General features: G+C 34.8%; 1 protein-coding gene across 4 annotated transcripts; it reads right to left on the minus strand.

The window, feature by feature from the left end:
* Positions 1 to 8,613: 8,613 nt before the first annotated feature.
* LOC117238472 lies at positions 8,614 to 15,329 on the minus strand. Of its 4 annotated transcripts, none has more exons than XM_033503382.1 (3): positions 15,108 to 15,329; positions 11,132 to 11,442; positions 8,614 to 9,856 (listed from the first exon to the last, which is right to left on the minus strand). In XM_033503382.1, exons 2-3 carry the CDS (start codon positions 11,213 to 11,215, stop codon positions 8,717 to 8,719), a joined length of 1,224 nt encoding a protein of 407 aa, XP_033359273.1. In that variant the 5' UTR covers positions 11,216 to 11,442; positions 15,108 to 15,329; the 3' UTR covers positions 8,614 to 8,716. The 4 variants fall into 4 exon arrangements, with proteins under 4 accessions (XP_033359273.1, XP_033359274.1, XP_033359276.1 ...); XM_033503383.1 differs by lacking the exon at positions 15,108 to 15,329 and adding an exon at positions 13,560 to 13,905; XM_033503385.1 differs by having other exon boundaries at positions 8,615 to 9,856; positions 11,266 to 11,442; positions 15,108 to 15,328.
* Positions 15,330 to 15,742: the final 413 nt, after the last annotated feature.

The following is a 15,742-nucleotide window of genomic DNA, read 5'->3' on the forward strand; positions in this document are numbered from 1 at the left end:
AATTTGTGAGGATCCAATTATATTTATAAGCTAAAAATATTGACATTTCATCGAATATTCTTTTGAATCATTCTTTTTGATCCACTGCTTAAAAATAATAAACAATTTGTTCTGGAATGTTCTTGCTTTTTCCTAGAATTAGATCTGTATATACTGTCATTTTTTGAGCCCAGAAAACTGATGCCAATAACGTTTGACTTAATTTCAGAAGAGATTTTTATCTAAGGGCAGGACAATCATTCAAAAAGTCGAAGTAAATAGCTGAATATGAAACGTATACAAATTACGGCACAACAGCATCATTTGATCTCATAAATATAGATTTTATATTTTTTGACATATTACAACCAAAGGTATAATATACATTATACGCAGGTTTTCGCTTAGGACCATTACATCTTGCTTTGAAGTTCTTTATAAGAAATAAATGGAAATTTAAAACAATTTCATTTACAAGTACAAAACTGCAAGTATTAATTATTACATTAATAAATTGCAAAACGGTAAAGAGAAGGTGTAACATATATAAATAACTTTCTATTTCAATATGTTACATAAATATTACTACCATATAAAGTATTTTACTAAAGTATACATATATGTATAAATTATACCTACATTTTCAAGACTTTATATTGTGATATTTCTATCCATTTCTATCCATTCTATCCATTCACTTGTTTTAGCATCCAAAATGTGTTAATACCACATTTAATTCAAAAACACTTACTTGTGCTTTAAATTCAACACTTTTATTTTTTTCCTTCTTAATCTACTATTTACGGAGGAAATTGGGGAAATCGGAAATTCAGAAAATTATGAAACTGTATACAAGCAGAGTAAATCATTTATTTTGTGTTTAAAGTCACCTCTTGAAAAAAATCTAAAATTTTCTCTTGCGTCAAAAATGTAGAGAAGAAGTTTAGACGAAGTTGTACCGTACTTTTGTTTATAAAAATATGTAAAAATAATTTGCGAAAATCCATATTTCTTAACTAACCCCACCTTTAATTCTGAACAAAAAAATTAGACATTTATATTATGTATGTCGGAGATAAAAGGAAAGCCGAAGCCTTTCCTTGGAAATTTTGGGAACATCCTCTAGTACTCTAGCCTAGATTTTATCATAGCTGTAATTGTTCAAGATTTGTGATAGCGAGATTGAGTTCGAGGTGATAATTGGTCGCCGAACGTAGCCACGGTCACGGGATGGACGTTTTGCCTAACTGAGGTTTGGAGTGGTTGTATGGGTTTTCCGAGAAATGTGGTTATGGCGGCATGCGGCCTCGGGAGCAGGCCTAGCCACGTGTGAGGTTGCCTCGGAGGTGCCGATACAATGGGACATACATTGTATTAATAATCCAACTCCAGGCAGAAATTCAGTTCGCTGTGGAGTGCCGAAGCGTGCAGACGTGTCTCTAGTGCCCAGTGTAGTCCGAAAACAACACGTGTCGCCCAATCGTCGAAAGTGAACACAGCCAAGTGTTTCCTACCCTTTAGGGAGAAGAAAATCCCACGCACCTAACTCCAACCCGAATACTAGCCTCATAGCTTCACGACTAGTTATTCACTTTGAATTAACTAGCTCAATGATGGCCCAGCAATCGCGACCAGGCTCTCCGAAGCAGACTCGCAACTACCCCGCGCTACCTCCTCCATGGCAGAACTGTAGCAGAACTCTCCGCACCAACGACGCTAATATTACAAAGAAACGGAAAATAGAAACATCAAAACCAGACACGATCGACACCCGGAACGAACAATCAACGATACAAATAAGCACCCACAATAGGTTCGCCGTATTGCAATCCACCAATGACGCCATGGAAATCGCAGACCCGCCGCCAAACCAACAATCACGGAGAATCCCCCCTCCCCCACCTTTGTGGATGACGTCATCGACATACAAACAATGATCAAGTCCTTAGAGAGAGATATCTCCAAGGACGACTACAACCTGAAGATTAACAACAACAAAGTAAAAATTCTGCCGACAACCCCCGACGCATACAGAAAAATCACCAAACTGCTTAAGACATTGAACTCCAACTTTCACACGTACCAACTCAAGCAAGAAAGACCTTTCCGAGTGGTTCTACGCAACATCCACCACTCAGCAGACATAGACGAACTCAAATACGAACTCTCAAAACTCGGCCACGAAGTCATCAACGTAAGTAATATAAGGCATAGAGTCTGGAGAGACCCGTTATCCTTATTTTTCATAGACATAAAACAAAAGCCTAACAATAAGGAAATTTACAATATCAGTCGCCTAATGAACGCAATAATAAAATTCGAACCACCGCTTGTGAAAAAAGAAATAGTGCAATGCAAAAGGTGCCAAAGGTACGGTCACACGCAGAAATACTGCAACCATACCTTCCGCTGCGTTAAATGTGCAGGCACTCATTTCACTGACCAGTGCGCTAAATCACCGGAAACCCCAGCGAAATGCATCCACTGTCAAGGTGACCATCCTGCCAACTATAAAGGCTGCTCAGCCTATAAAACCCTATACACAAACAGGTACCCTAAACTCAGAGCAAAAGAGGTAACCAACCAAACACCCAACCCGCCGAAATTCACGACTACCCCAATCCCCTCAACCAACCAAACACCCAGTCCTACCAAATTCATCACCACCTCAACCTCCTATGCCCAAACAGTACAAGGCATCCAAAATAACCCGAATAGTCAAAGGGATCTTTCCCAAAATAGTGTCCCCAACTCACCTAACACAGACAACTTCTCTAGGCTTGAAAAGCTAATACAGAAACAATCAGAGCAAATAAATAATTTGCTATCGCTACTAACACTCATCATGGATAAATTAATACGCCCCGACGCAAAATAAAACCAAGGCGCATAACTCTCTGGAACGCCAACGGTCTAGCGCAACACAAACTTGAACTAGAACTCTTCTTAAAACACCAGTAAATCGACGTAATGCTCGTATCGGAAACCCACTTCGCCGACAAAAACTACCTGAAAATAAATGGTTACAAATTCTACCATACCCAACACCCCAGAAACAACATTCAACAGTAGAGCAAATCCATCGCATAACCCATACGATCAGCCAAACCCTCGAAAAGAAAAAATATTGCTGAGCGGTTTTCCTAGACATCCAACAGGCATTCGACAAAGTATGGCATGAAGGGCTACTTTACAAGCTTAAAAAGATCCTACCTCACCCCTACTACTCCATCCTAAAATCCTACCTAACCAATAGACAATTCATGGTTAAATGCCTAGACGCCACTTCCGCAACATTCCCAATAGAATCCGGCATACCCCAAGGTTGTGTCCTCGGACCCCTACTGTACTCCATCTACACTGCCGACTTACTTATATCAAACGAGATAACAATAGCGACATTTGCAGACGACACAGCTCTATTAGCTACCCACGCAGACCCGGTAATTGCCTCATCCACTCTCCAGCGATGTCTCGACTCCATGAAAAAGTTGTTTCATAAATGGGGCTTCAAAATCAACGAAAAAAAATCCACACATGTAACCGTCACGCTCCGAAAACAAACCTGGCCCCAGGTCACCATTAACAACACAATAATTCCTAGCAAGGACTCAGTCAAATACCTGGGCATGACCCTGGACAGGAGGCTAACATGGAAAAACCACATCATAGACAAAACAAAGCAACTCAAGGACAAACTCAAGAAACTCTATTGGCTCACTGGCCGACGCTCCAACCTAAGCACACAGAACAAAATTAGCCTCCACAAGACCGTAATAATACCTGTCTGGACCTACGGAATCCAACTATGAGCAACAGCAAGTAACTCCAACATTGAAATACTCCAATGCTTCCAATCGAAAACGCTAAGATCCCTAATTGATGCACCCTGGTATGTAACCAATGAAACAATACACCGCGACCTCAAATTACCCACAGTCAAAGAGGAAATAGCAAAATATAGCGACAGATATAGCAAAAGAGTCAACAAACACCGAAACCCCCTAATCACTGGTCTACTTGATACGACGGACCAGATTCACAGGCTGAAGAGGCACTATCCGCTAGACCTAAACGCTAGATTCAATTAGTTATCTAAATCAAATAATATTCACTTATTTATAACACTTACTTATAAATTATACTTATCTATAATAAGTATTAACTTATTATAAATAATCAGCCATGTCACTGCGCCATGCCAGAAAAATTACTGAAAATTCTCAACGCGAGAGTTGATTGTAATTTTAATAAATAAATAAAAAAAAGAGAGAAGAACAAGTAGAAGAGACTTCCAGAGGCAAGATAGACGAGGAGATGTTACAAAAATTAATAGAACTCATAATGGAGAAAAGATAGAAAACAGAATAAAGGAGCATGTAGGAGATCGAATAATGAGACTACCAATATGTGTAATCGTTAATGTATTTAAAACAGATCTTGTTGCGAAACGGTATGTATACAGTCGTTTAGTCACAGTTTATACTGAATCGTTTGCGATCACGTTCGTTTATTCATAATCGTCAGGAGAAGGTCAAAAGATTCAAATTCGTCTTGTTTTACGGTTACATGTAGCGGCGGCATTGTTTTGCTCGGAGTTCATAACTCCTTACAATACCTGTGACCTAACGGTCTTGATACTCCGAAGCACAACAACATGATTTGAATCAAATTCTAACTCTTGTGCCGCTGCAAGCATATTAAAAAAAGAAAGGAACAGGGAAGAAATACCTCCTACCAAGCCTGGATGAGGGCTGGAATGTCGTACACAACAACGAATTTGAAATATTCATTACGGACAAAGTTAAATCAAAAGTGGCGAGGGAAAGAAAAGAAGAAATAAAAGGAATAAAAAAAAACATAAAGTCAGACAGTTGAAAGAGCGTTCAAAAACCCTGGCATTCGAATCAGAACTTAAGGACTTCGAGAACAAATAGGAGGAAACAAAGAACCAGACGAAAGATTTGGATAATATATCAACATCTAAAAATGAGAATGTTGAAGAAGTTGTAGAACTTATCGAAGAAGAATTATAAATTAACGAAAACAGAAAATGCAGAAACAGACCAGACATCCTAAGGTACAAAGACAACTAATTTAATTTAACTAATAAAAAGCAACAATTCAAACTGTTTCTTCGACCATTCGCGGAGAGACGCAATCGCGAGAAAGCACGTCAATGGGAGTCATAAATTCCCGTTACGATTAGATAATCGACGCCACGAACTGATCGATCCCCTGATTTATGTTATGATAATAGGGGTTCAATTGAGGTTACACTGAATTAACAGGTATAAATTAATGTTTATTCCAACAACTTTGTAAAGAAGATAATTACACTGATACATATGTATAAGTTAAATAAGTGATTGATTTAAGGATAGAAACCCGATAATGACATGTTGACTATTCTAACGATGAAGAATAAGTAAGGTAAAGTGACGATGCTGTGTCGGAGGGAAGCTAGTGATGGACGTGTCTAACGCAAGGGACCATCGGATTTGTTGATGACAATTTTGGTTAGGAAAGTGAAGGCAGTAGACATTGCTCATGATTGGATAAACGAAGGTTGGTGGACTAGGAAGGGTCTTAGCCGCCCTCGATGGAAAGTTGCTAGTGTGAAGTATCATACGTGAGAAAAACTAACTTTTCCGTGTCTTCCCGTAGTAAACAATAAGCTTTAGAAACGATTCAGTAAAAAGAGATGTTTGTTCAGTCTGAAGGACCTTAGCTAGCAAATTCCTGAGATTTATGATGGTTCCTTAAGACTATTGAGGGTACGCAGTAAGGATGAGCGGACATCCGGTTCCCATCTTGCCCGCGGTATGTGGCCTGGTCTAGGTAGAGTGTCGCCCGGTCTAGGTAGAGTGTCGCCCGACGTAACACAAACAATATGGTATGTCACTAACCTACCATTACGAAACAAAACATAACCTCAAATTACAAACATAACCAATGAACTCATTCGATAAAACAGCGGAATTTAATTTAATTGAATTTAATTTACTAAAGTAAAATAACGGAATTTAAGAACTACATAAATAATATTGATATATTGCGAGTTACTGAAACTTGACTCAGGGAAACGGATAGAATAAACTTTAACAATCACATAAAAGTAAGGAAAGATAAGTCTACCTCTAAGATCCGCAGAGGAAGAGACCTATGATTTATAATAAGGAATAGGAAAGTCAGGCTCACTGAAAACATATAAGGGAAACATATAATCGGAAAGAAAATAGTAACTAAGAATAGCAAAACAAGGTACAACACACGATACCTGAAAAAATACAACAGATATATAAGACAAAAAAATATGCAAATTAATATCAAAAAGATGTACACGCACTCATGTAGAAACATACGTAAATTAGAATGCGAGAATAAGTGAAAATAAATAAACCAAATAAATAATAGCATACAAAAAATAATACGAATACAATCAACATAAGACGACATGATATTGAACCAAACATAATAGATATATATGATTAAGCAATTTGATAAGAGTGAGTGCTCTAACAAAGAGAGTAAGAAATGTGAATAGGAAAGAAGATTATTAGTAGTGGTACAAGTACCCAATGTGATAAATGTTATCTGTAGAAATAAAAGTTCATAGCTTTTGTATTTTATATATAAGTTAAGGAAAATCTATATATATACATGTTCTATATATACATGTTCTATATATACATGTTCTACATACATTTTTATATTTCGGTACATTTATGATTATATATTCTTAAAAAGTTATTTAATAAGAGAAAAGCTGGACATGAAAAGTATGAAATTATAGAATTAGTTATTTCTATAACTGTTATTGGCAATTGATAGTTTATGATAATGTAAATAGCTAAAATAGATATAATAATAGGAATAGAAAGCATGAGAAGGAAATGTGATACAATTTGTCCTTAAATAAAATGTAGAATAAGAGACAGAGGTATTTCATAAAAGCAACAATAATACTATAAATTTGAACCGAAAAACAAAATAATAAAAATGAATACAAAAATAGAGAAAAGAAAGAATGAAACTGCTGAAAGGTCAACTACTCCGACTTCGATGACTTTTGGATATATTGTAAAACTCAACATTCTGAATACCTTTTTCTATAACATTTTCTTTTTTTCTATACAAATAAGGACTAGTCTCGCTTAGTTTACAAGTTCGCGAAAAGCTGCTGGTACCATTACAGTGAATTCTGTCTCTAGATGGCGTTTGTGGCGACGTACGTATGCTTCATTAGTGGTAGCGAGCTGTCGATCGCTTATCTTCTGTTTATAAATGTGATTGTGCGAGTTTAGAGCTCTCATGGACGATGTGTATATGCGAAGCTGCCAGAGATATCTTATAATTCACCTAAAAATGACTATTGTCAATGTATTAGGTTTACGTTTTAGTTAGTTTTTTGAATCCGACCGCCGCAAGGTGACCGGAAACATTTGCTTAAAATAATATTATCCTTTCCACAAAATATTATCAATTATTTATTCTCCTACTATTTTTACGATTAATTTTTTACTGTTTCATGCAAACGTTGCTAGCTGCCATGCGACAGCCGAATTGAGATATCTAACCCAATACATTGATGATATTCACTCTTACTTGAATTATAAGTTATAATAGATATTTCTTGCATCCTTGCATATGCACATTGCGCACGAGGTCTTTAAGCTCGCTCGATCTTGTTTATAAACAGAAGATAAGCGGCCGGCAATCAATACTGACGCATATGTTACTACAGTCATGCAACTACAAGCAGAATTTGCTGCAATGGTAATGATAGTTCTTAGCAAATATCTTGAAAAGTAAGCGAGCTCACCCTCGTGTATAGGAAGAAGTTATCCAAAATATTAATTTCTATAATATATTCAAAAATTATCGAAGTTGCAAAATAGTCAGCCTTTCTACAGTTTCAGCAAAGAAAGTTCGTGAACAGGAAATGGCTAATGCAGCGAATGTTTTACATTGGACAAAATATAAACAGATAATCTCTGAAAACACCATTTTTTGAACATAAGTTCGTAATCCAAGAGAAAAAGTAAACTCGAACTCGAACTATCAAATAAATTCTGTCTGCAAAACACCCGCTAAACGCGATGGCAGATGACTATGATTTTATTGTCAAATTCTGTCAACTCTGCTACCAATCTGCAGACATGTGATTTTGCAAAATGTACTTTCTTGTATGATGTAAAAGTAAATTGTAATAGAAATATTGTACTAGTACAGCTTCTCGAAAATTATAAGTTAGTTAATAGTTAAAAATAAGTTATAATAAATATAGTTATAATAATAACAACTAAGCAGTACCTGTAAATCTAATGAAGACATTTTAGATATCTTATTCATTTATAACATTGGAAAATTTATGACATTCTAACATACATATTATAATATTGGATGTATCTTTTTGATACATTTATAATTTTGTTGCATGTTTTTAAAACATCCTTAATTTAATGTTTTACAATTAGACAAGTAATCTACATAATATAGAATTTAATATTTGATTAAATACTTATCTTATTTCATTTATTGCATTGTTCTTATAAGAAAATATTTATAAACAAATACAAACCAACTTTTGGTATATAAATAATTTATTTTATTTGATTTTATTAACATTTTTATATAATTAACTTATTTTAACTTATTTTGAAATTAAACAAAATAAATAATTTTGCAAAATTCATATATCTAGTTACAGAGATTTGTCAAAATAATAATTACATTAATTTAATTTAATTCGAGGAATATAAAGTAACTTTCTGCGATCAACAATGTCATCCAAAGAATTTAAGTCTGGTAAAACTGCTGGAAGTTCAAGATGAGTAGTTGACCGCACTGTTTGAGTAGACCATTCTTTTAGGTTTTGCGTAGAAGTATAATAAGGTTGTGTTGTTGTTGAGAATTTTGGATAATATGGATCATATTCTAGTTCGCTTGGTATTAAAGGTTTTAAAGACAATGTTAAAGCATACACAGGTATTTCTGTAGTAGATAGTGTCATACTTGCTGTTGTACTATGAACTGTAGTAGAAATCATTTTTGTATTCTTTTGTATAGATTTCAAAGTTTCTAAATATGGATAATTCCTATAATTTATAGATGATAATTTTAAAAAGTCAATAGGATTCTTTGTCGATTGATAGTTTTTTACATTATTCTCCTGAGTTTGATTACTTCCAGAAAATGTATTTGAAGGTAATTTTAGAAAATTGTATAAAGCATCACTTACTTTTTGATATAAATAACCTTTTTGATTCATTCTTATTAGTTTTTCATTAAGTTTATCCTTCTCATGGAAGCTTTGACTGGGAGTAGAAAAATTTTCATTTTGTCTTAATCCATTTTCATTATATTGACTAATTATACGCATAGATTGTGTATTTATAGAATGATCAATAGGAATATTTGTAGTATAATTAATATAACTTAATGGATAAAATGAGCTTATTATATCCCTTCCAGTTGTTTCTGCCTCATTAAAATTCTTAAAAATTTGTCTTGAATTAAATACAAATCCGTGTCTTTCTTTATTACTTGTGTTTGTTGGTTGTGTTGTGTAAAAAGAATGAGAAAGGGATTGATCGTTATGTATTGAGTGTTTTGTATCAGAACTATTGTCCTTTTCTTCTTTAATATATTCTTTTGTACTAGAAATAATACTTCCTTGGCATTGCACAAGATGAGCATGATCACATATCAGAGCATCTTGTCGAAAAGCAGTTTCCTCAGGACAATGATAAGTGAATTTATTTCCATATTCATCACAAGTGTGATATATCTTACAACCAGCATTAATATCTGCGTAAAAACCAGCAGTTCGGTTTAAACATGAAAATATTGTTTTCATAGACCTCTCCGTATTCTGAAAAACATAAAAATCAGATTTTTCATCAAATTTTAATTAATATCTGTTACTGAAATACTTAACAAATATTACTATAATGCTTAAAACTACTATTCTTTTTTATCATATGTTTTATTTTTTTATAAAATTTATTTATTTCTTAATAATGAACCAAACTTTGCAAATAAATTAGGTATATATAAACAATCATATTAAAAATCTTAATATTTTATTTTTTACGATTTTATAAGTACCTATATTGAATTTCAATAGATTCTTATTTTAAAGATAATGAAAATTGTTTTGTATCCATTTACTGTAATTGGTATTTTTATTTCAAATTAATGTTATAAATATAATTCATCTCCTTAGTGTAGTGATTAACAATAAGCATAGTACATACATATATGTATGTATATGAAAACTTAATAACCTATTTTATTTTTAAAAGCAATATATAACATGTACAAATAATAGACCAGGTGTGTATGTGTATGTGTATGTGCGCGCATGGGCATACATTTGATACATACATATACATATACATATTTACGTATGTATAAAATCAAGTGATAATTCTTATAATCACTTAATCTTTATTTATCTTATTTCAAATATCGAGTTATATTGATTTACCTACATATGTTTAAAATAAGATTCAATTTTTCAATGACCTAATATTAATGCTTGTTAATATCTTTATCTTTAATACGTCATAATACCATGAATCTTGGGAAAAAATTATCATTATATCTATCCTTTTATCTATCCTTTTATTTATCAAGAGGTTTATCTTATTTTATTATTGTTATATTTCCTTATTGTCTTTCTATTGTACACTTACTTATTATTATTAGATTAGATTAGATTACTAATTAATCTATTTATACCAATTATTTTGAATCAACATTTTGGTTTAAATATTGTATCAAATATTTAAATACTGTAAAATATTGTTCATAATCAATTCAACTGTGTCAGACTAAAATAATTTTCATTAATGCATTTGAAACATATTAATTAGTGTATGTATTTCAACAATTTCATTCATCGAAATATTTGTCGTTTCTTACGAATCTCAAAAAATCTTTTTTGAATACACAAGCTTAGTTTAATTTCATTTAATTTTAACAATTTAAATACATATCTTTATTTGAATACAAAAAGTTACGGTTTCATTAATATTTTTTAAACAACACCAAATAAAATATTTACGTATGTAAAAAAGAATAACTTCAACTTTTATAGATCTAACAAAACTTATGTTACACAACCTAACATTTAATTACTTACAACTATCTCAGGCTGAGTGTGCAGAATAAGCATCATATACTGGATAATAATTTTCCAAATCCAGTTAAACTGGATCATTGTCATAATTTCAAAATGAAATTAAAAATACTTTTTTACGAAAATTATAAACTCACTGATATAATGCTACTATTGCTGGTACCTCTGGTTCACAACAATACTGGTAATGTGAAAGTGAAAACGTCACGTTTAGAATGTAGGATTGACCTATGGTATTCTTCTTACAATCTCTCTCTCCTTCGTGTGTATCCCTAACAGGACCTCTTTTCCTTTACGAAATATACACAGTGTAACTATAAAATTCAAGAATTGATTAAATTAAAATCGCATAATAAACATTACAAAGTTTATTATATATTTTCATTAAAAATAGTGTCTTTTCGAATTGCATTAATTGCAAATTTTGTTTGAAACTAATAACAGAAGTTATGTTTATTAAAATTACAATCTAAATATTCTTTTCAAAAACTGTATATTCATCCTTACAATTAATGAAGTTTACGAAACATATAAATTTATATGGTAAACTTATAGAAATGTTACATTCTTTCCGATTTCGATGATTTTAAAATATGTTATAGAAAGTAACATTTTGAATAATTTTTTCATATAACCGATAATAAACCTTAGTTTCCGAGATATTTGCAAAGAACTATTAGTACGAAGGATTCTATGTAGAATCGAGTGACCACATAAAATCACTTGTTCGAAATTATTCGTTTATATATACAAACGAAGATGGGACGAGCTTGGATATCCGAAATGAAGGTTCGTACACAACGTGCATATGCGCGGCTATAAGAGATCTCTGTTATAACTCAATAAAAAATGAATATCATCATGTATTAAGTTTATATTGTTCAAATTAATATTTTCAATCATGCCACCGCCAGGCGGTCGGCAACGCTTACATAAACTGATAAGAATTATTATTCTTTTGGTAAAATAATGTAGTATCGTGGACGAAAGGCCTAAGAAATATCGGGCGAACTATGAACAATGTCGCGAGAGCCGAGGCGCCGTCGGGCCCATCAATGTGTCATCGGTCTTTTCAAGTGCATAGTTTCGTGGAAAAGACCTACGTGACCCTGGCCACGAGCGCTTGCAGAACACGTGTGCGGTGGGCCTAGGAAAAAGACAACGGAATGCGGCAACGGCCAGAGCGTTAGTCGAAAAGCAGAGTGCGAGTCGAGCGGAGACAGAGGTTGCGAGTGGCGTTGCCGAGAGAGTGTGGATTGCGCTGTTTTCTGTGCGTTTGGCGTGAATAGTTCAGGTTGAACAACAATCGTCTTTTTCTGTCTGATTAACATCTCTATTGTCCACTCTTTGTAAACACATTATATCACGATATTACAATAATGTCAATTATTTACTCGCCTCCTATAGTTATAATTAATTTTCTATTATTTTATGCAAGCGTAACCAGCCGCCTCGCGGCAACCGGATTGAAAAATCTAACCCAATGCATTGGATTATATCCTCTTCTAATCCTCTAAATCTCGTTATATATTATAACAGACATTTCTTACAGCCTCGCATATGCACTTCAGTTCACACAACCCTCGTCTATAAACGGAAGATAAGCGGCCGGGAGCAGGCAGCCAATATTGACGCATACGTTGCCACACACGCACAACTATGGGAAGAAGTACACTATAGTGGCATTGGTAGTCTTTTGTGAATATCTCAAAGCTAAGCCCAACCGTCGATTATATACAAGGTGTTCGGCTACAGGTATACACAAACTTAAGGGGTTATTCTTGAAGCCGAAATGGGGTAACAATAAGGAATACAAAATTTGCGTTTTCGGCTGTGTTTTTTAGTAGTTATTGACAATTAAAAATCAACCAAAATATTCCTGCACGCCTTACATGAGCGAAAGTAGGTCAGCCTAAGGTGCGGGGTGCATAGGGATCGTCAAATCGAACGATACATGGCAGCAGCTTGACTTAGATATCTAAAGAAGAAGATTATGACATTTAAAGACGTAAACCATTCTGCACAACGTTTTATAAGAAAAATCATAGATTTAAACATTATAGCTGCCTACTCATTAAAATCCATAACAGCATATCGACAATCGCGACATGGAATATTTGAGTAGACGGAGTTACTGCTTATAGCGAATTTAGATATAAACTTGCAAAAATAGCTTGCAAAGCCCATGAATTGTCGTATCTGTTTCACGTTGCAGAGGACGGCGCCTTCCCTGTTCCAGGTCTAATACTCTCAGTCGATATCCCCCTTCCCAAATATTCGATTTAGTTTTTAAAAAAAACATATTTTTTAACATTTGGTAAGAACCCCACTATATCGAGTGCATGCAAAACCTGCTTTAAATACTCGTATTTTTTCTCTATTGTTTCTGGCGGGATTAGCATATCGTCTAAATATACTAAAGCTATCTTACTTTTTAGATTTCCTAAGGCGGTGTTGATCGCTCGTTGAAATACAGCCAGTATGTTAGTAAGACCGTAGGTCATGCACAAGAATTCATAGACGTTACAAATACGATCTCTGTTCGGAGAATCTAACTAGTATCGGGGAAGAATCGACATAAATTCCTTTTATGTCGTCGACTTATCTGTTTATTCTATTTTCAGCGGGCTTTCGCGTTTTTGTTACTTACTGTCGGTCGGCGAACTCGTGCCTAAGCAGTTTTTGCACTACCTCAGTTTTGCACGGTTTAGGCTTGAACATACAAACGCACTCATACAGATGTATATGATAACATCTGTTTTCGCCAACCGGCCAAATATCATCAAACAATTTTAGAGCTATAAGTGCAAGTAGGAACACCTTTCGTTGCAGGCGCCGAATGTTACCTTTGAGGACTAGGTTTCTGTGGATTGCGACCTCGATCATCGCGTCGCCTTTTCGAGCATGGCTCATTGTATGCGCCGTCATCGCATATGTAACATTGCTTCCATTCTTGTTGCAGTCGTGCCTTTTCCGTCTGGCGATTGTCTTCGTTCTGCATACTAACTTTCTTCAATTCGACGATTCTGATTAAGAGCTCTGCCGTCAACTTTTAATATTTTTAATTATCACTAATTCTGTTATTTTTGCTTCTGTAAAGGTGACTTTGGTCTGCTTCAAATATTCGGGTTTCATACGGATACAATTAACGTAGCTCCTCGCAGTATCATTAGTACACTGTAGTGCATGCATCATTCGATGGTGCAACTTCTTTTCCGACTGTTTTCTTTTATCGTGCAAAGGTCCTCCCGAAATTTCTCCCAAGTACAAAGACGGTCTTGCCACCCGCGATATCACTTTTTACGGAGCCTGAAAGCACATGGGTACGTGCGCATTCCAAGCATTGATGCGGTACGCTTCCCGTTAATTTCTGGATCGAATCGCATCACGTATTCGAGATATCGCCAATATCCTCCTCGTTGAATTCTGGCAACGCAACCACAGGTGACAAAGCCGCGATGGTTAATACAGCCCTCGAGTACTCTGCTGCTGCGCTATTCCCAATGCAATCCAGGATACGACACACCAGATCCTCGACTTGGATACGTAATTTTCCATTTCGATTTGTTTAACACAAGTACACGATAAATGAATCCACGGAATGAATTAAATCACAGCACACAATCTGAAGCATTAGTGTACTGTCACGAGTATCGCAAGTTTGCACGTTAGGCTCACTAATCCCGTGTTTGATGTTATAAAGATAGTCATATTTTTAGAATACACGAGATCTATAATTCGCCAAGGTACTAGGGTAAGTGTCGTGCAGTCTTTCACAGTTCGCTTATCAAAGGACATCACTGCCTTTCCTGTTCCGCGGCTAGCCTATTTTCGAATAATGTCTCTATCCTTTAGCAATGCAAAGTCGGGTCGTTTGTCATGGGTAAGCTATCTCACGCATCCTCTAAACAGTCACATGATCGATATCTCATAACTCGGCGACTTTGAGCCGTCGGCTATTAACTTACCAAATATTCACTCTAGCAGCCTGCTGAGGTTCATACAGAGCTCTCAGTTCAGTCATAATTTATGGTGAGGCTAAACTACCTGTCATTATATCTTCTCGAAAATTGCCACTAACATATGTATACGATAATCTGAAAAATAATAATAAAAATTTTAATGACGCGTTATATTTAATGTGTATTTTTTATTGATTATTTGGCCAAATGTATTTATTGTAGAGGTAGAAACGACGTGAAACATAAATTTAACATTCAATTTTCCTAATTGAAATGAATTTGTGTTCATTATAATTTCAACAATTATTACTTATTGTTACAGACGAGACAATTAAGTTGGATAGCTGGAACTATCCTGACGAGAAAAAGACAAGGAAAGTTTCTTTATTAACAATTTTTGACACTCTATCAAACGCTCCGGACATAATAATAATCGCGATAAGCACGGAAGCTATAATAGCTGAATCTGGGAGGTGGTGTAGCGGTAAAACGATTATAATTAGCGAGGGACAAAGACGATAAGCGTGTCACGACCGGCATACTTCAAATCCGACGGACTGACGATAGAGATAAAGATGTGGCGGCACTCGGCGACAATGTATATCGCTGAAGTGCCTAATGAACCATCAACATCCCAACGGTCCTTCCACCG

The sequence above is a fragment of the Bombus vosnesenskii genome, unplaced genomic scaffold, assembly GCF_011952255.1.
Source record: "Bombus vosnesenskii isolate JDL3184/JDL3185 unplaced genomic scaffold, Bvos_JDL3184-5_v1.1 scf7180000013512, whole genome shotgun sequence".
Lineage (NCBI taxonomy): Eukaryota > Metazoa > Arthropoda > Insecta > Hymenoptera > Apidae > Bombus > Bombus vosnesenskii.